Here is a 27,202-nt window from a genome sequence, read left to right as displayed (position 1 = left end):
GTAGGCCCAGGAATTAGCATCTCTGGTCAGGGACCTCCTGAAACCAAAACAGGTATCGGTGCATCACTGCACGCGAGTCCTGGGAAAGATGGTGGCTTCATACGAAGCCATTCCCTTCGGCAGGTTCCATGCAAGGATCTTTCAGTGGGATCTGTTGGACAAGTGGTCCGGATCGCATCTCCAGATGCATCGGCTGATCACCCTGTCCCCAAGGGCCAGGGTGTCTCTTCTGTGGTGGCTGCAGAGTGCTCACCTTCTCGAGGGCCGCAGGTTCGGCATACAGGACTGGGTCCTGGTGACAACGGATGCAAGCCTCCGAGGATGGGGGGGCAGTCACTCAGGGAAGAAACTTCCAAAGGCTGTGGTCAAGTCTGGAGACTTCTCTACACATAAATATATTGGAACTAAGGGCCATTTACAACGCCCTGAGTCAAGCAGAGCCCCTGCTTCGAAACCGGCCAGTGCTGATTCAGTCAGACAACATTACGGCGGTCGCCCATGTAAACCGCCAGGGCGGCACAAGAAGCAGGATGGCAATGGCGGAAGCCACAAAGATTCTTCGGTGGGCGGAGAATCACGTGCAAGCACTGTCAGCAGTGTTCATTCCGGGAGTGGACAACTGGGAAGCAGACTTCCTCAGCAGACACGACCTCCACCCGGGAGAGTGGGGACTTCATCAAGAAGTCTTCACACAAATTGCAAAGCGATGGGAACTGCCACAGGTGGACATGATGGCGTCCCGCCTCAACAAAAAGCTAAAAAGATATTGCGCCAGGTCACGGGACCCTCAGGCGATAGCTGTGGACGCCCTAGTGACACCGTGGGTGTACCAGTCGGTATATGTGTTTCCTCCTCTTCCTCTCATACCCAAGGTACTGAGAATAGTAAGAAAGAGAGGAATAAGAACAATACTCATTGTTCCGGATTGGCCAAGAAGGACTTGGTACCCGGAACTGCAAGAAATGCGCACAGAGGACCCATGGCCTCTGCCTCTCAGACAGGACCTGCTGCAACAAGGGCCCTGTCTGTTCCAAGACTTACCGCGGCTGCGTTTGACGGCATGGCGGTTGAACGCCGGATCCTAGCGGAAAAAGGCATTCCGGATGAAGTTATTCCTACGCTGATAAAGGCTAGAAAGGACGTGACAGCAAAGCATTATCACCGTATATGGCGAAAATATGTTGCTTGGTGTGAGGCCAGGATGGCCCCTACAGAGGAATTCCAGCTGGGTCGATTCCTGCACTTCCTACAGTCAGGGGTGACTATGGGCCTAAAATTGGGGTCCATAAAGGTCCAGATTTCGGCCCTATCCATTTTCTTTAAAAAAGAACTGGCTTCACTGCCTGAGGTTCAGACGTTTGTTAAGGGGGTGCTGCATATTCAGCCCCCTTTTGTGCCACCAGTGGCACCCTGGGATCTTAACGTTGTGTTGGATTTCCTGAAATCCCACTGGTTTGAGCCACTTAAGACCGTGGAACTAAAGTATCTCACGTGGAAAGTGGTCATGCTGTTGGCCTTAGCATCGGCTAGGCGTGTGTCGGAATTGGCGGCTTTGTCATGTAAAAGCCCATATCTGATCTTCCGTATGGACAGGGCAGAATTGAGGACTCGTCCCCAATTTCTCCCAAAGGTGATATCATCGTTTCATTTGAACCAACCTATTGTGGTGCCTGCGGCTACTCGGGACTTGGAGGACTCCAAGTTGCTGGACGTAGTCAGGGCTTTGAAAATATATGTTTCCAGAACGGCTGGAGTCAGGAAGACTGACTCGCTGTTTATTCTGCATGCACCCAACAAGCTGGGTGCTCCTGCTTCAAAGCAAACTATTGCTCGCTGGATCTGTAGCACGATTCAGCTGGCTCATTCTGCGGCTGGATTGCCGCATCCAAAATCAGTAAAAGCCCATTCCACAAGGAAGGTGGGCTCTTCTTGGGCGGCTGCCCGAGGGGTCTCGGCTTTACAGCTTTGCAGAGCGGCTACTTGGTCGGGTTCAAACACCTTTGCAAAGTTCTAAAAGTTTGATACCCTGGCTGAGGAGGACCTTGTGTTTGCTCATTCGGTGCTGCAGAGTCATCCGCACTCTCCCGCCCGTTTGGGAGCTTTGGTATAATCCCCATGGTCCTCACGGAGTTCCCAGCATCCACTAGGACGTCAGAGAAAATAAGAATTTACTCACCGGTAATTCTATTTCTCGTAGTCCGTAGTGGATGCTGGGCGCCCGTCCCAAGTGCTTTCTGCAATACGTGTATATAGTTATTGCTTAAATAAGGGTTATTGTTATGAGCCATCCGTTGAGTGAGGCTCAGTTGTTGTTCATACTGTTAACTGGGTAAGGTTATCACAAGTTGTACGGTGTGATTGGTGTGGCTGGTATGAGTCTTACCCTGGATTCCAAAAATCCTTTCCTTGTAATGTCAGCTCTTCCGGGCACAGTTTCCCTAACTGAGGTCTGGAGGAGGGGCATAGAGGGAGGAGCCAGTGCACACCAGATAGTACCTAATCTTTTCTTTAGCGTGCCCAGTCTCCTGCGGAGCCCGTCTATTCCCCATGGTCCTTACGGAGTTCCCAGCATCCACTACGGACTACGAGAAATAGAATTATCGGTGAGTAAATTCTTATTATTGACCCTGGGCCATATTAAGGATGCGGTCCTTTTATATGAGGGAGGCTCAGAGGGATGTGGGCATACTGGGGTCCAGAGCGAACGCTATGGCGACTTCTGCCAGGCGAGCACTGTGGACCCGACAGTGGTCGGGTGATGCCGACTCGAAAAGGCATATGAAAGTTTTGCCTTACAAGGGTGAGGAATTGTTAGGGGAAGGTCTCGCGGACCTAGTTTCCACGGCTACTGCAGGTAAATCAACCTTTTTACCTTATGTTTCCTCACAGCCTAAGAAAGCGCCACATTATCAGATGCAGTCCTTTCGGTCGCATAAATCCAAGAGAGCTCTGGGATCTTCCTTTCTTGCCAGAGGTAAGGGCAAAGGGAAAAAGCTGCCAGCTACAGCCAGTTCCCAAGAACAAAAGTCCTCCCCGGCTTCTACTAAATCCACCGCATGACGCTGGGGCTCCGTGGGGGGAGTCCGCTCCTGTGGGGGCACGTCTTCGTCTTTTCAGCCAAGTCTGGGTTCCTTCTCAGGTGGATCCCTGGGCAATAGACATTGTTTCCCAGGGGTACAAGCTGGAATTGGAAGAGGTGCCTCCTCGCCGGTTTTTCAAATCGGCACTGCCAACTTCTTCCCCAGAGAGGGAGGTAGTTTTGGCAGCAATTCAAAAGTTGTGCCTTCAACAAGTGGTGGTCAAAGTTCCCCCGCTACAGCAGGGGATGGGCTATTACTCAACCGTGTTTGTGGTCCCGAAACCGTACGGTTCGGTCAGACCCATTCTGAATTTAAAATCCTTAAACCTATACTTAGAGGTTCAAGATGGAATCGCTCAGAGCGGTCATCGCAAGTCTGGAAGGGGGAGATTATATGGTGTCCCTAGACATAAAGGATGCATACCTTCATGTCCCCATATTAACCTCATCAGTCGTTCCTGAGATTTGTGGTGCAGGATTGTCATTACCAATTTCAGACGTTGCCGTTTGGGCTTTCCACGGCCCCGAGGATTTTTACCAAATTAATGGCAGAGATGATGGTGCTCCTGCGCAAGCAGGGTGTCACAATTATCCCATACTTGGACGATCTCCTGATAAAGGTGAGATCAAGAGAACAGTTGCTGGACAGCGTAACCCTCTCCCTGAGGGTGTTGCAACAACACGGTTGGATTCTCAATCTACCGAAGTCACAGTTACTTCCAACGACCCAATTGATTTCTTAGGCATGATTCTGGACACAGAACAAAAGAGGGTCTTTCTTCCGATGGAAAAGGCCCAGGAACTTCAGAGCTTGGTCAGGGACCTGTTAAAGCCAGACAGGGTGTCGGTACATCACTGCACTCGAGTTCTGGGAAAGACGGTGGCGTCTTACGAGGCCATTCCATTCGGCAGGTTCCATGCCAGGACTTTTCAGTGGGACTTTCTGGACAATTGGTCCGGGTCACATCTACAGATTCATCAGATGATCCGCCTGTCCCCCAGGGCCAGGGTATCTCTTGTGGTAGCTGCAGAGTGCTCACCTTCTAGAGTGTCGCAGGTTCGGCATTCAGGACTGGGTTCTGGTGACCACGGATGCGAGCCTCCGAGGATGGGGGGCAGTCACACAAGGAAGAAACTTCCAAGGTCTGTGGTGAAGCCAGGAAACTTGTCTACACATCAACGTACTGGAATTAAGGGCCATATACAACGGCCTTCGTCAAGCGGAGACTTTACTTCAAGGTCTACCGGTTCTGATTCAGTCAGACAACATCACAGCAGTGGCTCATGTAAACCGCCAAGGCGGCACAAGGAGCAGAGTGGCAATGGCAGAAGCCTCAAAGATTCTTCGATGGGCGGAGAGTCATGTAAGCGCGCTGTCAGCAGTCTTCATTCCGGGAGTGGACAACTGGGAGGCAGACTTCCTAAGCAGACACGATCTGCATCCAGGAGAGTGGGGACTTCATCAGGAAGTCTTCGCAGAGATTGCGAGTCAGTTGTGGCTGCCTCAAATAGACATGATGGCTTCACGCCTCAACAAGAAACTTCCGAGATATTGCGCCAGGTCAAGGGACCCTCAGGCTGTAGCAGTGGACACCCTGGTGACACCGTGGGTGTTCCAGTCGGTCTATGTGTTTCCGCCTCTTCCTCTCATCTCAAAGATACTGAGAATCATAAGACGAAGAGGGATTCAGACAATTCTCATTGTTCCAGATTCGCCTCGAAGGGCCTGGTATCCGGATCTGCAGGAAATGCTCACAGAAGATCCGTGGCCTCTTCCTCTCAGGGAAGACCTGTTACAACAAGGGCCCTGTCTGTTCCAGGACTTACCGCGACTACGTTTGACGGCATGGCGGTTGAACGCAGGATCCTAGCGAAGGGCATTCCGGATGAGGTCATTCCTACTCTGATAAAGGCTAGGAAGGAGGTGACATCGAAACACTATCACCGCATCTGGAGGAGGTATGTATCTTGGTGCGAAGCCAGGAATGCTCCTCCGGAAGAATTCCATCTGGGCCGTTTTCTCCACTTCCTGCAAACGGGAGTGAATTTGGGCCTAAAGTTAGGCTCCATTAAGGTTCAGATTTTGGCCCTATCCATTTTCTTTCAAAAGGAATTGGCTTCTCTTCCAGAAGTCCAGACTTTCGTGAAAGGGGTGCTGCATATCCAGCCTCCTTTTGTACCTCCGGTGGCACAATGGGACCTTAGAGTGGTGTTACGTTTTCTTAAGTCTCACTGGTTTGAACCTCTTCAAACTGTTGAATTGAAGTATCTCACTTGGAGGATTCCCTGGATGTGGTCAGGGCATTGAAAATTTATGTTGCCAGAACGGCTCGGGTTAGGAAAACAGAGGCCCTGTTTATCCTGTATGCAGCCAACAAAGTTGGCGCTCCTGCGTCTAAGCAGACTATTGCTCACTGGATCTGTAACACGATTCAGCAGGCTCATTCTACGGCTGGATTGCCGTTACCGAATTCGGTAAAGGCCCATTCCACTAGGAAGGTGGGCTCTTTTTGGGCGGCTGCCCGAGGCGTCTCGGCTTTACAACCTTGCCGAGCGGCGACTTGGTCGGGTTCAAACACTTTTGCAAAATTCTACAAGTTTGATACCCTGGCTGATGAGGACCTAATGTTTGCTCATTTGGTGCTGCAGAGTCATCCGCACACTCCCGCCCGTTTTGTAGCTTTGGTATAATACCCATGGTCCTTACGGAGTCCCCAGCATCCTCTAGGACGTAAGAGAAAATAAGATTTTAAAACTACCGGTAAATCTTTTTACCTAGTCCGCAGAGGATGTTGGGCGCCCGTCCCAGTGCGGACAACATCCTGCAAGACTTGTATATAGTTGTTGCTTACATAAGGGTTATGTTTTCAGTTTGGATCAGTTTTGGACTGATACTGGTTTTGTTTCATACTGTTGACTGGTTCGTGTATCCCATGTTATACGATGTGAATGGTGTGGGCTGGTATGAATCTTGCCCTTGGATTTCCAAAATCCTTTCCTCGTACTGTCCGTCTCTTCTGGGCACAGTTTCTCTAACTGAGGTCTGGAGGAGGGGCATAGAGGGAGGAGCCAGTGCACACCCATACCTAAAGTTCTTTTTAGTGCCCATGTCTCCTGCGGAGCCCGTCTATTCCTCATGGTCCTTACGGAGTCCCCAGCATCCTCTACGGACTAGGAGAAAAAGATTTACCGGTAGGTTTAAAATCTTATTTTTACAAATGTGTTCGACCCAGACCAAGTTGCAGCTCGGCACAACTGTAGGGCCGATACACCCCGGGCAGCCGCCCAGGGAGACCCCACCGACCTCGTCGAGTGTGCCTGAATAGATGTCGGCAAGGGCAGAGCCGCCGAAGTATAAGCCTGTTGAATAAACCAAAGGTTAAAGCCTGAAACTGGAAGTGGTCTCCCAATATGGCGAACCTGAGGTAAGCCTGATGTGTTGGCCACATGGGAATGTGTAGGTAAGCATCCTTTTTTTTTTTAATAAAGTAATTTTTATTAAGTAGTCTGGAGATTAAAGGTACAGACATTGCAGGACATAATCATATCTCAAACATTACATACATTCACATGAGTCAGAGCCATGTTTTACTCATATTTTACATCAATGAGATATCAGAATATTTTCAATAAAGATGTATACAAGGATTTCCTAATGTTCAGAGTCTCATGGTCTACAAAATCCGCACCCAACTATATTAGTCCTCATTATTTTTTATATTTAAACCCGTATTCTAAACTTATAAAAAACTAACAAACAACCAAAGAGAAGGGCAAGGAAGGCAATTTAAAAAGGAGTAATCTGATTCAGAGCTCCACTAGTCATACACGTGTGTAAGTATTTGGGCTCGCAGGGCCCAACCGTCACATCTCAGTACGCTTTCAGGCATAGTAATTTATTGACATGCTTGCACTTCAGTGTCTACTGTATCTGGGGAACAGGATGAGAGTGGGGAGAATCTAGCCATGGAGACCAGACTTTTTCAAACTTAGCTGTTGCGTTTTGCTTCATGTAGACATATCTTTCCTTAGTTATGGTGTCATTAATTAAGGCCCTAAGTGCAGATATTAATGGTCCTTTGGGGGCCATCCACAGTCTTGCAATGCAAACCTTAGCCAAGGCACATACATTTAGAGCATAGAGACCCATTGAAACAGACTCAGGAGCAAGGCACCCCATTCCCAATATACAGAATTGTGGGGTAAGCAGTTCGCCAGGCACTCCCGTACTCTCCAGAATTGACCCGACCCCCGACCAGAACACCCTCAACCTCGGGCAGTCCCATACTAGATGCCAGTATGTTCCCACCGCCCCCCCACACTTAGGACAGAGATTAGATCTACCCGTCCCGAATGTAGCCAGCCTAGCTGGAGTCATATATGTTCTGTGTAAAATGAAGAATTGAATCTGCTGATATCTAAGGGATTTGGTAACCTTAGCAGGGTATTCTAAAGCGAGGACCCAGTCCTCCTCATCTATTGGACCCAAATCCTCCTCCCATTTTCCACGGAGACGTGTCAAAGGGTCCTCATGGAGCTTGGTAAGAAGATATCCATACGCAAGTGAGACCATCTTAGCCTGACCCAAAGTGGTCACAAATGTCTTGATGGGGAATGGGAGGATTCGCGGGGGTGATTCAGTAAATTGGGTCTGGAGGGCATGACGAAGCTGGAGGTATCTGAAGAAGTAGGAGTTGGGCAGGTCAAACTCATCCCTCAGTTGTTGAAAGGATTTTAGTGTATTATCTAGATATAGTTGAGAGACAGAGATCACCGATCTAGGGGCCCACACCTCCCGCCCCTCAAGTGCATGCAGTTCAGGGAGCCAGTCAGAGTACCACAAGGGGGTATCCGGGTCTAGGTCGTCATATCTCAAGAGGTCTCTCAGGGCCCGCCAAATCTTTAGGGCCTGAAAAATGATAGGGGGAAGAAACCTAGCTATGCTCCCACTCAGTAACACCTGCATAGGAGAGAGGTGGGGAAAATAACAGCGGATAAACTCACAATGCAAAGAGTCAGTCTCCGAGTTCTGTGCCCATATAGTGATATGAGTCAGCTGAGCAGCGAAGTAATATACCTGAAAGTTAGGTAGAGCCAGGCCGCCGTCAGATCTCTGTCTGGTAAGGGTATTTAGCTGTATCCTAGGTCTTTTATTAGCCCAGATCAGTGAGGACAGAACGCTGTTCAATTTTCTAAAAAATATTGGATAGATATATACCGGGGATTGGAGAATGATATATAGGAGTTTGGCCAGTATAATCATTTTAATGAGATTAACCCTGCCAGAGACCGTTAGTGGAAGCTTACACCAAGTCTTGGATTTGCCCATGACCCACTGCATGGTCGGTTCCAGATTCAGGGGGACAAAATCAGAAGGGTCGTTAGTTATTTGGATTCCAAGGTACTTAAACTGTACCGTCCATCTCAATGGTAGGGGGATTCTGGAAACAGCAGGAGGGGGGCCTATGACTGGCATAATGTAAGATTTAGGCCAGTTAATTCTAAGGCCCGAATAATCTCCAAAGCTTTCTATCACACGCAGCAGGATGGGCATTGACTTGGCGTAATCCTGCAAAAACATGTCATCGGCATAGAGAGCTATCCTATCCTCACGCGATCCTGTACATATTCCCACAATATCTGGGTGCGATCTAATCAAGCATGCCAGGGGCTCAATGGCCAAGGCAAACAGCGTAGGGGACAGAGGGCAACCCTGTCTAGTACCTCGGGTCAATTGAAAAGATGGGGATACATAGCCATTCACCAAGATCCTGGCACTCGGATGTTGATACAATAGTTTAATCCATTTTATATAGTTGGGTCCAAATCCCATACGAGCCAAGACCTCCCACAAATAAGCCCACTCAATACTGTCAAAGGCCTTGGCCGCGTCCAGCGAGACCACAGCCGAGTCAGAAGGGGATTCGTGTGGGAGCTGTAAAATGGTATGTAATCTACGTAAATTGATAGACGTGGACTTTCCTGGCATGAAGCCAGTCTGGTCCGGGTGAATGAGGGAGGATATCACTGTGTTGAGCCGTATTGCCAATATCTTTGCCAGGATCTTGGCATCGGTGGGAATCAGGGAAATCGGTCTATAGGAGTCTAGAGATTTAGGGTCTTTACCGGGTTTTGGGATCACTATTATAACTGCCTCTGACATGGAGGGGGGGAGATCGTTACTGGCAAATATATCTAAGTACAGGGCATGTAGCCTGGGGCCAAAAAAATCAATATGATTCTTGTACACCTCGGAGGGAATTCCGTCACATCCCGGAGCCTTGCCATTAGGGGACATACCGATGGCCGCAGTCACCTCCTCAAGCGCCAAAGGTGCCTCCAGCATCTCGCAGGCCTCGGAGGAGAGCGCAGGCAGCGGAACGCCCCCCATGTAGCACGAAAGATCAGAAGTAGAGCGCTGCAACTGTGAATTATAAACCTCAGAAAAGTATGATCGGAATAACAGCGCAATGTCCGGAGTGGTGTCAACAAAGGAGCCATCCGCTCCGGACATTTGAGTGATCGTGGTCCCAGGCCGATCGTAATGTACAAGGCGGGCCAGGAGGCCCCCCGTCCTATCAGCCTGCATATATACATTTGTAGCTTTGAAAAGAAGGGAGCGAGAGTTTCTATCAGACAGGTGGGCCAACCAAACTGACTGAGCCACCAGCCATCGTGTCTTTGTCTCGGGGGCGCTGTCAGACAAATATTGGGACTCTAGGTCTCTAGCATCTTTTTCAAGGGCCTGTTCTCTTTCCCTAGAGGCCATTTTATGAGCCGCTATTCGTCCAATATATGAGCCTCTCAAGAACGCCTTAAACGAGTCCCAAACTACTGTACCCGGGGCAGACCCTACATTGTCGCCAAAGTACCCCTCCCATTGAGTCTCCAAGTCATCGCAGTTTCCGAGCTGGGTCAGCCAAGAGGGGTGCAGTTTCCAATAGGAGTGCCCCCTCTGACTGTCCACAGCGATAGTCATCATCAGAGGGGAGTGGTCAGAGACCCCTCGAGCCTCGTAGTGGACGTCAATTATCCTAGGGACGAGGGTGGGGGACACCAGCATCAGGTCAATTCTGGAGAAGGAGCCATGAGTGCTGGAGAAGCAGGAGAACTGACGAACCGCAGGGTGACGAAGTCGCCACACATCTACCCATTGCAAACTATTGAGAAAATCCGCAAACTTGGTAGGACCACCTCCCACCATCGCAGCCTGTGGGGAATGCCATCGGTCCATAGACAGATCCAGGACGTTATTAAAATCTCCCACGCAAATCACTGGGGTATTAGGGGAGGGGGCTATGAAGGACGCAGCTTGTTGCAGTACATTATATGAGAAAGGAGGGGGGACATACACTGCTAAGATGTAATAGGGCTGGGAGTTCAGCTTACACTCTATAAATACATATCTTCCATACGGGTCAGTTTTAATCGATATCAACTCGAATTGCACTGTCTTCTTAATCAGAACAGAGACACCCCTAGAAAAGGAGGAGTGGGAGGCATGATATGCCCAGCCCACCCAGGCCCGCCGTAAGGACAGTAACCTATGTCCCTCCAAGTGGGTCTCACTGAGGCATGCAATATCCGGGTCATATTTCTTAATCATATTTAGTATCAAAGAACGTTTGATATTATTATTCAGACCTCGAACATTCCATGCTAGAATTTTCAGATCAATCATGACCCCCTACAAGCTCTATACACCTCCCGGATGGACCTCTCAAAAAATACATTTTGAGTATAAGCATTATCAATACCCATAAAACATGACATATATGAGCCCTGCGTTGTAAGCCATAGCATCTGAATATGAAACATCCTTGCCTCAGTAAATACTTGAATAAGAAAAATAACAAACTAAAGAAAAAAATAAAACCCCAAAAACAGCAAAAGGAAGCGCAACTATCAGCTTCCCAATTAACCATTCCCTCCCCGTATACCACCCCAAACTTCGGCATACTTATATCCCGAACAATCAGCTAACTACCAAGCGCTAGGAAGGCTAGATTCTAAACTGAACCTCCAACCTCTCTAACCAACTCCGCTTGGCCGTACAAGTCTTGAGCCACCAATGCAAAGAGCAAAGAGAGGGGGCTCCCCGAACCGTGATCAAGCCTCCGGTAGACCAGGCACCGGACTGTCTTCATAGGAGATCACTCCGGAGCCAGTTGCCGAGCTCCCGGTGCATATCTGTCCAGCCATTGGGCCGCCTCTCTAGGGGAGTTGAAAAACTTGGTCTCCCCATCCGCCACGACTCGGAGCCTTGAGGGAAACAGCATAGAGTATGAAATGTTGAGGTCTCGCAGCCGTCTTTTAATGGGCATAAACTGGGCACGGTCCTTCTGGACGTCTGCGGCAAAGTCCGGGAAGGCCGAAACCCTGACTCCATTGCGGACCAGCGGGCCCTTCGTGCGACCTAAGCGGAGAACCGAGTCACGGTCTTTATAGTGCAGGAATTTAGCGATGAAGGTGCGAGGAGGGGCACCTGGGGGTAAAGGCCGAGATGGTATCCTATGTGCACGCTCCACCGTAAAATGGGCCGTAAAGGACTCAGCGCCATACAGTTCTTTGAGCCAGGATTCGAGGAATTCCTCCGGCTGTGAACCCTCTTCTTTTTCAGGCAGGCCTACGAATCTAACGTTGTTCCTACGCAGCCGTCCCTCCATGTCTAGGAGCTTGGTTTGAAGTGAGGAGACCTGCTGGGTCACCCCAGATACAGACTGCTTAAGGGGGCCACATAGATCTTCCAGGTTGGAGACCCTTGTCTCCGCCTCACCCACTCGCTCTCGGATACGCTGTACATCTTGGCGGAGCAGGGAGAGATCGCACTGCACCTTTTCCATCTTATCGGAGAGACGTTGTTCACTGCCGGCTATAGCCTCCAGCACCTGTTGAATAGACGGCGCCCCCACTGCTTCCGGGGGAATCAACCGCTGTCTCAGGCGGGGAGGTCGAGTGCGTTGGAGAGGCTTCATGAGAAGGAGCCGGTGCAGCCCTAGGGTTGGGTTGTCTGGTAAATTTTTCAAGTTTGGCCGCGGCCGCACTCCGGCCGCCCCCCACCATGCTGAGCGGGAGCAGTCACACTCTTCCCAGAGTAAGGTTATAATGTAGGATTTTGGCTAGATGACGGACGTAGCCAGGCCGCGTATGATCAGTGGCGGGAATCGACCGCGTCCAGTCAATATGTCAGAGTATTAAAGTAGGATGATGGTGCGTAATACACTGTGGGTAATTGATGCAGCACAGCAGTGTAGGCAGATCTGAACTATATGCAGTTCCTGTATATTATACTGGAAGGGCCGTGCAATGTAGATAGCTGATTTTGTCTCCAATCTCAGATAGGTATTAGCATAGTTATTAGGAGGGTAGTATTAGGAGAGATCAGTATACAGTATAGGATCCTGTGAGCTAAATAAATCACTGGGCAGCACAGATGAAAGCAGCCCTTCCAAGCATGGAGATCAATTTCCCTTCTCTCAAGATGGCCGCATGTCTCTTCCCCTTCCACAGAAGTACCTGTTATTTCTCCCCTCTTCTCCGGGTGTTAGGGCTCCGGGCCGCAGATCATGAGGGAGAGGAGAGGCAGCCTCAACCCCCCAGTCCTCCTAGGGTGTCCGTGGGCGACGTCACCCCGTCGCTCGAGCTCCGGTCGTTCCGCGGCCGAGGGCGCCGAAATCGAGGCCGGGGATCCAGAGGAGGCCTATGCCGCAGGGCCGGAAGTCAGCCGGCGCCGTCCCTCGAGTCCCGGAGGCCGCAGTAAACGGTGTCCCGCAGCGCACAGCAGCACAGGGGAGGTATGCAGCCCGGGCAGGCTCACCAGGAGGGTCAGGATGGGTGTTAGGATCTGTTTGTTCGGGGAGCTCCCGAGATCCGCTCCCTACTCCGTTGCTGCCGTGGCCACGCCCCCTGTAGGTAAGCATCCTTGACGTCCAAAGACACCAGGAACTCCCCCCTCCTCCAGAGCAGACACCACTACCCGCAGGGATTCCATCTTGAATTTGAACACACGCAGATGGGTATAGAGACTTCAGGTTCAAGATGAGACGCACGGAACCGTCTGATTTGGGAACGACAAAAAGACTGGAGTAAAAACCCCTGTTGCGTAACGGAGGAAGTACAGGAACTACCACACCTGTCTGCAAAAGCTTTTGAATAGCCTCGTGCAAGGTAACTTTTGCTTTGGGTAAAGCTGGGAAGCCCGACTTGAAAAAACCTGTGAGGAGGGAGTGCTTAAAATTCTAGCCGATATCCCTGGGAAATGAGGTCCCTCCCCAAAGGATCCCGGCAGGACTCCGCCCACACGCGGGCAAAGTGTTGATGGCGAGCACCTACCTGAAAGTTGCCTTGTCGCTGGGACCAACCGTCACGCGGAAGGCTTTGCGGCAGGGGATCCGGTGGTCTGGTCCAGGGAGATAGCAGGTGCAGGTTTACGTTCCACAACATCCTCTGGAAGTTGTGGAGAATAATCAGCCCTTGCCTGTGAACATTGTCACTTGAAAGGACTGCAAGGAGGGTCCTGTGTAAGGACGTCTAGCGGCGTAGCCGACGGCAGATAACTGGACTTACCCGCCGTTGCTTGGGAGATCCATTTATTTAGTCGCCAAACAAAGCATCACCTGTAAAGGGAATATTTTCTACACCCTTTTTGAAATCAGCGTCTGACGACCACTGACGCAACCACAGAGCTCTGCGCGCCGGAACGGCCATAGCAGTAGTGCGGCCATTAATCTTACACAACTTCTTAATAGCCTCGCTCATAAAACTTGTATCATCCTGTATATGTTGCAGCAGAGTAACCACCTCATCTCGGGGCAAAGAGTCCAAACCGTTGATAACATTATCAGACAACTTGACTATTGCCCTGGAAATCCACCCACAAACGATTGTGGGGCGTTGAGCAGCGCCTGTCGCCATATATACTGCCTTGAGCGTGGTCTCAATTTTACGGTCAGCTGTCTTTTAGGGATCTAGCCCCTGGCATCGGCAGTACCAATCTCTAATAACCCTTTCACACAGCCCAAAATTTCCCGGGTTAAAACACATGAACGCACATCAACCCGGGAAATTTCTCTGGGTGAAAGGGTACAGGGACAGAAACCCGGGATATCTGTCCCTGCATTTCAACCCTGCAATCGACCAGGGTTGGTCCCGGGATGATCCCTGGACCCTGGACAGTGTGAATGGTGCAGGGACATGTCCCACCTTCCCGGGTTGCCTATACTAATGCGGATTGGCTCTTCAGGGCACTTCCTGGTCTTGTGTCTTTTCTGAGACGCCCATTTTCAGAAAATGCAGGGCCATCCCGGGTTCAGTATGAAAGGTGCAGATCCGGGATGTCTCGGCTCCAAATGCTGGTAGGAAAGGTGCGAACCCGGTAATGTCCCTGCATGAGCCCGTGGCAGAATTCCTGGGTTTTGTCCCTGCATTTCTGGTGTGAAAGGGGTATAAGACAAGTCTGGACACATACGTATCGACTGACGGGGGTTTTTCACATACCTTCCCGTCCTCATCGGGAAAGGCAAAATTAGTTAAAAACCTCTGGGTTTAACCATGCCTCTCTGGCCAGGGAGTTCAACTCTTTAGACACAGGAAAAGTCGCTGAGGCCTTCGGTTTAACATTAAAATACAACTCCTCATCTGACTCTAACTCTTGATCCGGTATGTGAAGGGCCTCTCTCACAGCGAAGATGAGTGCCTCCGCCCCTGGGGACAGAGAGCTGTCCTCATCCATATCATCGTCATTATCTACATAAGGCTGATCAGAATCAGACTGGAGCACCTGTGGCAGTGAGTGTTTTTGTGAAACCACTAGATGAAGCTGAGAAGCCTTCTTTGTATCTGCTGCCTTGGCCACAGAATCAATAGAATGCTTCAACACCTGTCTCTCCCTTTAGCCGCAGCTAGTTCAGAATTGACATGCTGGATCATGCTAGTAAAGCTGTCCAGCCAGCCAGGCAGGTGCTTGTGAACTGTGTCCCTGTGGAGACGAGGAACATTGTTCACACATGAGTGTCCCCGCTGAAGACGGGGATGAATTATAGGCAGTACACATAACCATGTCTACAGACATCCTTTCACCCCGTAAAACAGCACAGCCCACAGACCAAACACCTCCACACAGAGAGCCCCAGGAGGGACACTTGAGGAGCGACACCAGCAACCAGAAACACAGCAGTACAAGAGTAACTAAGTGTATGACCTGATTAGGAGTGCATCGGTGCTGTCGCTAGTGTGCTCCCCCTGTCTAAGACCCCCTGGTACCAGTACAGAGTACCTGAAGCAGCGTGGGTCTCTGGAGGAGCAGCATTGTGTGCAGCTTGATCCGCAGCAGCAGGAAAATGGCTCCTTCCCGCCTCAGGTCCCGCTTCGGGAAGCCCCACCCCCTGTAATGGCGAGCGGTCCCTGTTAATAGATTATACTGGCTATGTCAAAAATAAATATATGCAGTACTCCCAAAGCCTTTCTGTGACAGTGAGCACCGCGGGGCGTCTGCCCGTCGCTAGTTCGTCTGCGGCTGGCACCGCAGCTCAGTGCCCGTGACCTGCCGTCAAAACTGCACCGGGGACCCGCTAACCGGGACCCCGGTGTAACACTCACCACACCTGTGTCTTCGGCATTTGTTAGAGGGTGGCGGCTAGCTTCTGGAGTGGGCACACATACTAACGATGTGATCAGTACCTCAGGAGCTCAGTGTCCTGTCAGCTGAGATTACGAACCATTAACCCTCAGGGGGTTGGTTCAGTCCCCCCTCTAAGTCCCACGAAGCAGGTCGTCTGTCTGCCAAGCAGAGCTACCTGAAAATAATAAACTAAATTAAACTTGAAGAAAAAATCTCTGAAGCTCCAGAAAAGTGCACCCGGCTCCTCAGGCATATTTTTCTAAACGGAGTCTGGTAGGAGGGGCATAGAGGGGAGGAGCCAGCACACACATTCACACACTAAAAGTTTTAAAGTGCCAGGCTCCAGTGGACCCGATCTATACCCCATGGTACTAAAGTACAAGACCCCAGTATCCACTAGGACGTAAGAGAAAAAGCAAATAAGATGCCCGATGCTAGAAGATTCTCACGTGATCTAGTGTGCCAAGAGGGGCTGTTTAGCGTGACTGCAGCAACTATGTATAAGGACATACCTGTACACCTGTTATGATGGAGGCTTTCTCCTCACTATGGGCCTGACTTAGAGATGCATGCCAGTGCATTTGCAGCTGGGATCCCATATACAGTGATGGTGGGAAAATATGCCAGTGCTGTAGCCAGCTGGAAATAGATTAAGAAGCTCACTGGCGGCCTCGCAAATCCAAGCAACTACGTTCTAATGTGCAGCGGTATTCGCATTTTGATCATCTACTCCCTGAGCAACCTGTGGTCATGCAGAATGGCTGTTGGATATGGCACCATGTTATCTGCGTATGGACTCAGTTATAGGTTGATACACACCTCGAACATGGTTGCGTCACGCCTTTGTTTGTCTCCACGCCCTGTTACCTCCCTGAAATGCTCCATGATCTCACAAACTGGCAATACTCAATAATTCAGCTTTAAATGTAATATTGGTCATTAGCTCTCAAAAACAAATTGCTTAATAGCTGATTTGTAAAATTGACCCTGATGTTTCACCCTTTGGGGTGTAGCTGTAATCTAGGCTAAAGTGTTGCTGGTTACAAGCAGTTATACATTTAATATGGTCATACATTCCCCAATATTGATGTGGTATTTTACCCTTGCTACAAATGTTAATTAATATGTGAAGGATATGGAGTTATTATTCTGTATCAGCAGTAATTCATCCTACTTATGCTTTAGACGTCTGAGCTGCTTTAAATCTAATGAATCCTCTCCTCGTTTTAATGTGTCTATAAATAGATAAATAATTGTCAGTCTGATGTACTCTTGTCATATGAAATTGATATACAGACACTTATACATAAATATTATCACAGTATGTATGTAAGCCACCATTTCTTGTGTTGGTGAAATAGAATTGCAAAAACCTAAAAGCTGCACATAGAAAAATTGGAAATGTTAGGAGGTCCTGCACTTTTTATATATAATAGGTGAATGCCCAAGATGTAAAGTGATTCTACGTCTTGGGCATTGGGCACTGTGGTAGAATTACTTTACGTCTTGGGCATTGGACACTGTGGTAAAGTAATTCCACTGCAGTGTCCAGTGCCCAAGACGTGAAGTAATTCTACCGCAGTGTCAACACCCATTTTACTTGTCAGATTTTGTTTAGTGAATATTTAATGCGTGCTATGTATTACCTTTCATTTACCAATAACATGCATGTGTCTGGTGCTTTCAGGGAATTCTCCCAAACTAGAAACTGTTGGAGGTGATGGGCCAGGTACAGCTGGTGAAGAGGAGGAGAAGAAAAAACAGAAAAGGGGTAAAGTACTGTGGGGTGTTTTTTTTTTGTTTGTTTTTTCTGTAGTATTTAGGTGACAGATAGTTTGTTGTAGTTGTGAACCTGTTTTCATATCCATGTGTAACGTCCAGTCAGACTATAACTATGTTCAGAACTGCTTCACAGATCAATGTTCCACATATCTGGAGTTGCATTTTTTTTAATGAAGAATTAAATGGGCTTGTTAAAACTATATGAATCGCACTACTGCCATTAAAACAAAATACAGTTAAGTGTGTTAATGTATATATGTACATAAAATATATGTAACTGTTTTTACTAGGTCATTACAATTTTAGTAATGATTCATACCCATTTGGTTGAATCTAACCTTCAGCTTCTCTAAGATTGAAGTAGATGCAGTATTAGATGTTTTTAATAGTTTGAATCAGAGCTTTGTAATTTTACAGGAGGAAGAGGTCAGATTAAGCAGAAGAAGAAGACTGTACCTCAGAAGGTTACAATAGCCAAAATCCCCAGAGCAAAGAAGAAATACGTAACACGGGTATGCGGGCTAGCAACATTCGGTAAGTGCGGCAAAACTACAACACATTATTTCAGCGTCTCAGTCATGTTTTTGTATTTGATACAGATGGTGTTGCACTTTTTTGTCTTGCAGAAATAGATCTCAAGGAAGCACAAAGATTCTTTGCTCAGAAATTTTCCTGTGGTGCATCCGTGACAGGGGAGGATGAAATAATTATTCAGGGAGACTTCACAGATGATATTATTGATGTCATCCAGGAAAAGTGGCCAGAGGTAATGTGTAATGAAAACATAAAACTCTTGTTACATTGGGGCAGATGTATTAAGCCGGGAAAAGGGATAAAGCAGTGATAAGTGCAAGGTGATAACGCACCAGCCAGTCAGCTCCTGTCATTTTTCCGTCCCGTAATGATTGGCTGGTGCGTTATCACCTTGCGCTTATGACTGGATTATCGCTTCTTTAGTTTGCTCCAAGTTAATACATCTGCCCCATTGTATGTTGTGCACCAGTAGAGTGACCAGCATGTCCATTTAACATTGATTTGTGATTCCAAAGTTTAAGCCAAACGTCACTACCTGCAGATGTAATTTATTTGGAAATAATTATCGGAACTTATTTTCGACATTTGTATATTTTGATTTACAACTAATGAGCAAGGGCACTTCCTTATTAGAGTGGACGCATGTGGCTTTTCTCCCTACTTAGATATTAACTATACAAAGTCCTGGCTGTAAATGTCCACATGCTGCTTAATCCTGTTTTTACAAGGGTGATATAAATCCTACAGTAGCATCATGACCTAAAACCATGTTCAGAATGTTTTATCATTCTGTTACACTTGTGATTAAACACTAACAAGTGTAGTGGTATAATGTGTTTGTTGATAGGAGCAGGATTGTTCTGCTTTGAGGGTTTTTGTTGTTTTCTTCTTTGAGCATGGGATTATAATACATCTAATGCGGTTTAGCTTGTTTTGTGTATTGAACATGGTCATCTTCTACCCTTACTGGATAGTTACATTCATTCCCGTTTATATTACTACAGCTGCATTCTGTCTACTGGTTGGCCATCTCATCCTTACTGTATGTATTTTAGTGAGGGAGTTAAAACCTTTGCATTGTATTGTAGCATTGGTCTAACTGTTGATTTGATGATCCCCATTGACTCTTTGTATTTATGTATGGTTCTGGATGCAATGTTTTATACTTAAATTGACATTCAAAATATTTCCATTTTTATATGTTTTAAATATCTGGTTAGTCTTCATTTTTATCTTTGTTACTTAGTGAGGGAATTCCACTGAGTGGTGCATCCCAAATTCCTGTAACTAGAAAGGTGTAGAGGAGATCGTGGGCAGAGTAGAGAGATCGAGTTGGGGGAAAAAAATGTATGTTGATGTGGTTTTCATAATTTCTTTGATTATTAATGGGGGGTATTCAATCGGTCGCAGAAATTTTTTGCCTGGGAAAAACGGGTGGGGGGGGGGGGGGGGGGCTTTTCCAAAAGGTTTCTTTTTGGCTATCCCAATTAACCCCCGGTTTATTCATCCAAATTTTCCGTTTTTAGGCAAAAACACATAGGATCTGCAGAAAGTTGTGGACCTATGTATTTCCACGCCTGCGATCAGGGGGGGAAAAGCCTGCTTATCATGGATATTGTTTCGCTTGCCAAAATCCCTGATAAGTGCTTGCATCGGGGCTAATTGGATGCTGGCCAAAGTCTTGAGTATACCTGAAGTCGTATAGGTACGAAGTGTCAGACAGCGAGGAGAATGAGAGCTGTGAATGTACAGTGTAGCCCAAACTTTTATATCTAATTCATTTTATATTTTAGCAGGAAGTAACTTAGAGAGGGTGGACCAGATACATATTGCTATTGATAGTCTCCAGAAAGATGTGTTAATAACGGTTACAATAAGGCCTCCTACTACTTTTGTTAACATTTTATTTTATTTTTTCTTTCCTTTTCAAAATAGTTTGCAAACTACAATTTCACAAGAGACAAATAATATATTAATCAATAGTAGCAACAAATGTTAAGCATATCTGCCAGTGTGGCTATTCGTGAGCAGCTAAGGGAAAAAAATCATGAAATAACGAGATTTCAAATTGGTTGCAATCCCCATAAACTATATTAACGAACAGTCTCCCAAAATATAAGCATATTAGAATGGCTTTAAAGAATGTTTGCAAAAAAGCCCCCCAAAAAACAAGACTTCATTCTCAGCCAAACCATTTCAATTACATAGTTAGTAAGGTTGAAAAGAGGCAAAATGCCCATCTGGTTCAACCTGTATTCTGCGTTAAGATGTGCATATTATAATGCACCTGCTGAAGTAATGGTTTAGTATCAATTAACAACTATGGCTCTTACTACTCCCAGATACACTTAAGATGTTCTATACAGACAATTCAGGTCTGCCCAGTCTAGAGCTACACTACCCGTCCCATTTCTCCTAGAATCTAGAAATGGAGCCACGCATTTTAGACATATGTCGCTCATGCCTGGCCACATCATTAACCAGCGCCCTCCACCGACATATGTTAGGGGAGTCGGCTGAAAACCAAGTTCTTGCTATAATGACTTCAGCTAGAGTAGTGAGACAGTGAACATATCTATACACTACGACCGAGTGAGTCTCCTCAAGGTCCAGGCCAAACATGCATATAGTAGGGTTCAAAGCAGGAAGGGAGGGAGTAGTTAATGTAATATCCCGCCACACACACACTCCCAAAAAAACAGAAATCACAGGACAATCCCAGAGCAAGTGCCAAAATCCAGCATCAGTAGCTTGACATTTAGGATAGAAGGAATTATCTCTGAGACCAGCCCTCTGCCGAGACACAGGAGTACGGTAGATCCTATGCAAAACATAGAAAAACACCTGTCTCTAATACAGGGTGTGGTATATTTGATAGATCCAAGTATTTGGAGCCATTGTTCATTAGATAAGGATCCCAGATCTAATTCCCACTTTGAACAGAGTGCATTTAATTGGTCTGGGTTGAATCTGTCATTTAGAGCAGTGTACGTGATGGATATTCGCCCTTTCTGGCTTAGAGTAGACAATAGCGTTTTAACAGGTGAATCTGAGATTACCAGGGAACCTTGAGGAAATTGGGCCTGTAGTCGTAACTGGAAGTATCTGAACATAGCAGTGTTAGGAATACTAAATTCCTTCTTTAATTGCTGAAATGATTTAAATATTCCCTCATGGAATAATTGACCCACTTATAGTACTCCTTTAATGATCCATATTTCTCTATCGTCCTAGTGGATGCTGGGGTTCCTGAAAGGACCATGGGGAATAGCGGCTCCGCAGGAGACAGGGCACAAAAAGTAAAGCTTTTCCGATCAGGTGGTGTGCACTGGCTCCTCCCCCTATGACCCTCCTCCAGACTCCAGTTAGATTTTTGTGCCCGGCCGAGAAGGGTGCAATCTAGGTGGCTCTCCTAAAGAGCTGCTTAGAGAAAGTTTAGCTAGGTTTTTTATGTTACAGTGATTCCTGCTGGCAACAGGATCACTGCAGCGAGGGACTGAGGGGAGAAGGAGTCAACTCACCTGCGTGCAGGATGGATTGGCTTCTTGGCTACTGGACATCAAGCTCCAGAGGGACGATCACAGGTACAGCCTGGATGGTCACCGGAGCCGCGCCGCCGGCCCCCTTGCAGATGCTGAAGACAGAAGAGGTCCAGAATCGGCGGCTGAAGACTCCTGCAGTCTTCTAAAGGTAGCGCACAGCACTGCAGCTGTGCGCCATTTTCCTCTCAGCACACTTCACACGGCAGTCACTGAGGGTGCAGGGCGCTGGGAGGGGGGCGCCCTGGGAGGCAAAATGAGTACCTATAAAGGCTAAAAATACCTCACATATAGCCCTAGAGGCTATATGGAGATATTTAACCCCTGCCTGATTTCTCAAAATAGCGGGAGACGAGCCCGCCGGAAAAGGGGCGGGGCCTATCTCCTCAGCACACGGCGCCATTTCCTCTCACAGCTCCGCTGGTCAGGACGGCTCCCAGGTCTCTCCCCTGCACTGCACTACAGAAACAGGGTAAAACAGAGAGGGGGGGCAAATTTATGGCGATATTTTTATATAACAAAGCAGCTATAGGGGAGCACTTATTATAAGGCTATCCCTGATATATATATAGCGCTTTTGGTGTGTGCTGGCAAACTCTCCCTCTGTCTCCCCAAAGGGCTAGTGGGTCCTGTCTTCATTAGGAGCATTCCCTGTGTGTCTGCTGTGTGTCGGTACGTGTGTGTCGACATGTATGAGGACGATATTGGTGTGGAGGCGGAGCAATTGCCAAATATGGGGATGTCACCTCCTAGGGGGTCGACACCAGAATGGATGCCTTTATTTATGGAACTACGGGATAGTGTCAACACGCTAAAGCAGTCGTTTGACGACATGAGACGGCCGGACAATCAATTAGTGCCTGTCCAGGCGACTCAAACACCGTCAGGGGCTGTGAAACGCCCTTTGCCTCAGTCGGTCGACACAGACCCAGACACAGGCGATGACTCCAGTGGTGACGGTGACGAATCAACCGTATTTTCCAGTAGGGCCACACGTTATATGATTTTGGCAATGAAGGAGGCGTTACATTTAGCTGATACTACAGGTACCACTAAACAGGGTATTATGTGGGGTATGAAAAAACTACCTATAGTTTTTCCTGAATCAGAAGAACTAAATGACGTGTGTAATGAAGCGTGGGTTGCCCCTGATAAAAAGCTGATAATTTCAAAGAAATTATTGGCATTATACCCTTTCCCGCCAGAGGTTAGGGAGCGCTGGGAAACACCTCCTAGGGTGGACAAGGCGCTAACACGCTTATCTAAACAAGTGGCGTTACCCTCTCCTGAGACGGCCGCACTTAAAGATCCATCAGATAGGAGGATGGAAAATATCCAAAAAAGTATATACACACATGCAGGTGTTATACTACGACCAGCTGTAGCAACTGCCTGGATGGGCAGTGCGGGGGTAGTTTGGTCAGAATCCCTGATTGAAAATATTGATACCCTGGACAGGGACAATATTCTACTGTCGTTAGAACAAATAAAGGATGCATTTCTTTATATGCGTGATGCACAGAGGGATATATGCACACTGGCATCACGGGTAAGTGCTATGTCCATTTCGGCCAGAAGAGCTTTATGGACGCGACAGTGGACAGGCGATGCGGATTCAAAACGGCATATGGAAGTTTTGCCGTATAAGGGGGAGGAGTTATTTGGAGTCGGTCTATCAGATTTGGTGGCCACGGCTACAGCCGGGAAATCCACCTTTCTACCTCAAGTCACTCCCCAACAGAAAAAGGCACCGACTTTTCAACCGCAGCCCTTTCGTTCCTTTAAAAATAAGAGAGCAAAGGGCTATTCATATTTGCCACGAGGCAAAGGTCGAGGGAAGAGACAGCAACACGCAGCTCCTTCCCAGGATCAGAAGCCCTCCCCGGCTTCTACAAAAGCCTCAGCATGACGCTGGGGCTTCTCAAGCGGACTCGGGGACGGTGGGCGGTCGTCTCAAAAATTACAGCGCGCAGTGGGCTCACTCGCAAGTAGATCCCTGGATCCTGCAGATAATATCTCAGGGATACAGGTTGGAATTAGAGACAGATCCACCTCGCCGTTTCCTGAGGTCTGCTTTACCAACGTCCCCCTCCGAAAGGGAGACGGTGTTGGAAGCCATTCACAAGCTGTACTCTCAGCAGGTGATAGTCAAGGTACCTCTTCTGCAACAAGGGAAGGGGTATTATTCCACTCTTTTTGTGGTACCGAAGCCGGATGGCTCGGTAAGGCCTATTCTAAATCTGAAGTCCTTGAACCTGTACATAAAGAAGTTCAAGTTCAAAATGGAGTCACTCAGAGCAGTGATAGCGAACCTGGAAGAGGGGAACTTTATGGTATCCTTGGACATCAAGGATGCGTATCTCCACGTTCCAATTTACCCCTCACACCAGGGGTACCTCAGGTTCGTTGTACAAAACTGTCACTATCAGTTTCAGACGCTGCCGTTCGGATTGTCCACGGCACCTCGGATCTTTACAAAGGTAATGGCCGAGATGATGATTCTTCTTCGAAGAAAAGGCGTATTAATTATCCCATACTTGGACGATCTCCTAATAAGGGCGAGGTCCAGAGAACAGCTAGAGATGGGATTAGCACTGTCTCAAGAAGTGCTAAAACAGCACGGGTGGATTCTGAATATTCCAAAATCCCAGTTAATGCCGACAACTCGTCTGCTGTTCCTAGGGATGATTCTGGACACGGTTCAGAAAAAGGTTTTTCTCCCGGAGGAAAAAGCCAAGGAGTTATCCGAGCTTGTCAGGAACCTCCTAAAACCAGGAAAGGTGTCTGTACATCAATGCACAAGAGTCCTGGGAAAAATGGTGGCTTCTTACGAAGCGATTCCATTCGGCAGATTCCACGCAAGAATTTTCCAAAGGGATCTGTTGGACAAATGGTCAGGGTCGCATCTTCAGATGCACCTACGGATAACCCTGTCTCCAAGGACAAGGGTGTCTCTTCTGTGGTGGTTGCAGAGTGCTCATCTATTGGAGGGCCGCAGATTCGGCATACAGGATTGGATCCTGGTGACCACGGACGCCAGCCTGAGAGGCTGGGGAGCAGTCACACAAGGAAGAAACTTCCAGGGAGTATGGACGAGCCTGGAAACGTCTCTTCACATAAACATTCTGGAACTAAGAGCAATATACAATGCTCTAAACCAGGCAGAACCTCTGCTTCAGGGAAAACCGGTATTGATCCAGTCGGACAACATCACGGCAGTCGCCCATGTGAACAGACAGGGCGGCACAAGAAGCAGGAGGGCAATGGCAGAAGCTGCAAGGATTCTTCGCTGGGCAGAGAATCATGTGATAGCACTGTCAGCAGTGTTCATCCCGGGAGTGGACAACTGGGAAGCAGACTTCCTCAGCAGACACGATCTTCACCCGGGAGAGTGGGGACTTCATCCAGAAGTCTTCCACATGCTGGTAACCCGTTGGGAAAGACCAATGGTGGACATGATGGCGTCTCGCCTCAACAAAAAACTGGACAGGTATTGCGCCAGGTCAAGAGATCCGCAGGCAATAGCTGTGGACGCGCTGGTAACGCCTTGGGTGTACCAGTCGGTGTATGTGTTTCCTCCTCTGCCTCTCATACCAAAAGTATTGAGAATTATACGGCAAAGAGGCGTAAGAACGATACTAGTGGTTCCGGATTGGCCAAGGAGGACTTGGTACCCGGAACTTCAAGAGATGATCACGGAAGATCCGTGGCCTCTACCTCTAAGGAGGGACTTGCTTCAGCAGGGTCCCTGTCTGTTTCAAGACTTACCGCGGCTGCGTTTGACGGCATGGCGGTTGAACGCCGGATCCTAAAGGAAAGAGGCATGCCGGAAGAAGTCATTCCTACTTTGATTAAAGCAAGGAAGGAAGTAACCGTGCAACATTATCACCGAATTTGGCGAAAATATGTTGCGTGGTGCGAAGATCGGAGTGCTCCGACGGAGGAATTTCAACTGGGTCGATTCCTACATTTCCTGCAATCAGGATTGTCAATGGGTCTCAAATTGGGATCTATTAAGGTTCAAATTTCGGCCCTGTCGATTTTCTTTCAAAAAGAATTGGCTTCAGTCCCTGAAGTCCAGACCTTTGTTAAGGGAGTGCTGCATATACAGCCTCCTGTGGTGCCTCCAGTGGCACCGTGGGATCTAAATGTGGTTTTGGACTTCCTAAAATCTCATTGGTTTGAACCACTAAAAAAGGTGGATTTGAAATATCTCACATGGAAAGTGACCATGCTTCTAGCCCTGGCTTCTGCCAGGAGAGTGTCAGAATTGGCAGCTTTATCTTACAAAAGCCCATATCTGATTTTCCATTCGGACAGGGCAGAACTGCGAACTCGTCCGCATTTTCTCCCTAAGGTGGTGTCAGCATTTCATCTGAACCAGCCTATTGTAGTGCCTGCGGCTACAAGTGACTTGGAGGACTCCAAGTTACTGGACGTTGTCAGAGCATTAAAAATATATATTGCAAGGACAGCTGGAGTCAGAAAATCTGACTCGTTGTTTATATTGTATGCACCCAACAAGATGGGTGCTCCTGCGTCTAAGCAGACGATTGCTCGTTGGATCTGTAGCACAATCCAACTTGCACATTCTGTGGCAGGCTTGCCACAGCCTAAATCTGTAAAGGCCCACTCCACAAGGAAGGTGGGCTCATCTTGGGCGGCTGCCCGAGGGGTCTCGGCATTACAACTTTGCCGAGCAGCTACGTGGTCAGGGGAGAACACGTTTGTAAAATTTTACAAATTTGATACTCTGGCTAAGGAGGACCTGGAGTTCTCTCATTCGGTGCTGCAGAGTCATCCGCACTCTCCCGCCCGTTTGGGAGCTTTGGTATAATCCCCATGGTCCTTTCAGGAACCCCAGCATCCACTAGGACGATAGAGAAAATAAGATTTTACTTACCGATAAATCTATTTCTCGGAGTCCGTAGTGGATGCTGGGCGCCCATCCCAAGTGCGGATTATCTGCATAAGTTGTACATAGTTATTGTTAACTAATTCGGGTTATTGTTAAAGGAAGCCATCTTTCAGAGGCTCCGCTGTTATCATACTGTTAACTGGGTTTAGATCACAAGTTGTACGGTGTGATTGGTGTGGCTGGTATGAGTCTTACCCGGGATTCAAAATCCTCCCTTATTGTGTACGCTCGTCCGGGCACAGTACCTAACTGGAGTCTGGAGGAGGGTCATAGGGGGAGGAGCCAGTGCACACCACCTGATCGGAAAAGCTTTACTTTTTGTGCCCTGTCTCCTGCGGAGCCGCTATTCCCCATGGTCCTTTCAGGAACCCCAGCATCCACTACGGACTCCGAGAAATAGATTTATCGGTAAGTAAAATCTTATTATTATCTAGTGATAGCTTATACAACTCAAAATATGAGTTATTAATCCATAATGGAGCGCAACTATCCTGGTCGGACCAATCATAAAGAGTATGCGCAAAGCGCCAGACCAGTAAGGCCTGACGCAGCAGAGGAGGCAAACTAGTAGCTGATAGGCCAGAGAGAAGGAGAAAGTAGAAGAGCACTCCACCCGCTCGGCAAGGAATCTCATCATAGATCCCCCGAGTCTCTAGTCCAACTGGATAAATGTGACAGTTGTGCAGCAATATAATAAAAAATTAAATTAGGAAGACCCATTCCCCCTAAAT

At 48.0% G+C, this 27,202-nt stretch overlaps 1 protein-coding gene across 1 annotated transcript in view; it reads left to right on the top strand.

Annotated features, from left to right (window-relative positions):
- The window catches only part of DENR (density regulated re-initiation and release factor), a 76,779-nt gene that overhangs the window by 22,292 nt on the left and 27,285 nt on the right, over positions 1-27,202 (top strand). Inside the window, exons 5-7 of the mRNA XM_063964568.1 lie at positions 17,386-17,469; positions 17,898-18,014; positions 18,107-18,246. Coding sequence (XP_063820638.1) covers positions 17,386-17,469; positions 17,898-18,014; positions 18,107-18,246 — 341 coding nt within the window. The remainder of the gene's footprint in view (positions 1-17,385; positions 17,470-17,897; positions 18,015-18,106; positions 18,247-27,202) is intronic.

The sequence above is a fragment of the Pseudophryne corroboree genome, chromosome 1, assembly GCF_028390025.1.
Source record: "Pseudophryne corroboree isolate aPseCor3 chromosome 1, aPseCor3.hap2, whole genome shotgun sequence".
Lineage (NCBI taxonomy): Eukaryota > Metazoa > Chordata > Amphibia > Anura > Myobatrachidae > Pseudophryne > Pseudophryne corroboree.
The sequence above is the reverse complement of the archived record's forward strand: the minus strand, read 5'-3'. Positions and strand labels throughout refer to the sequence as shown.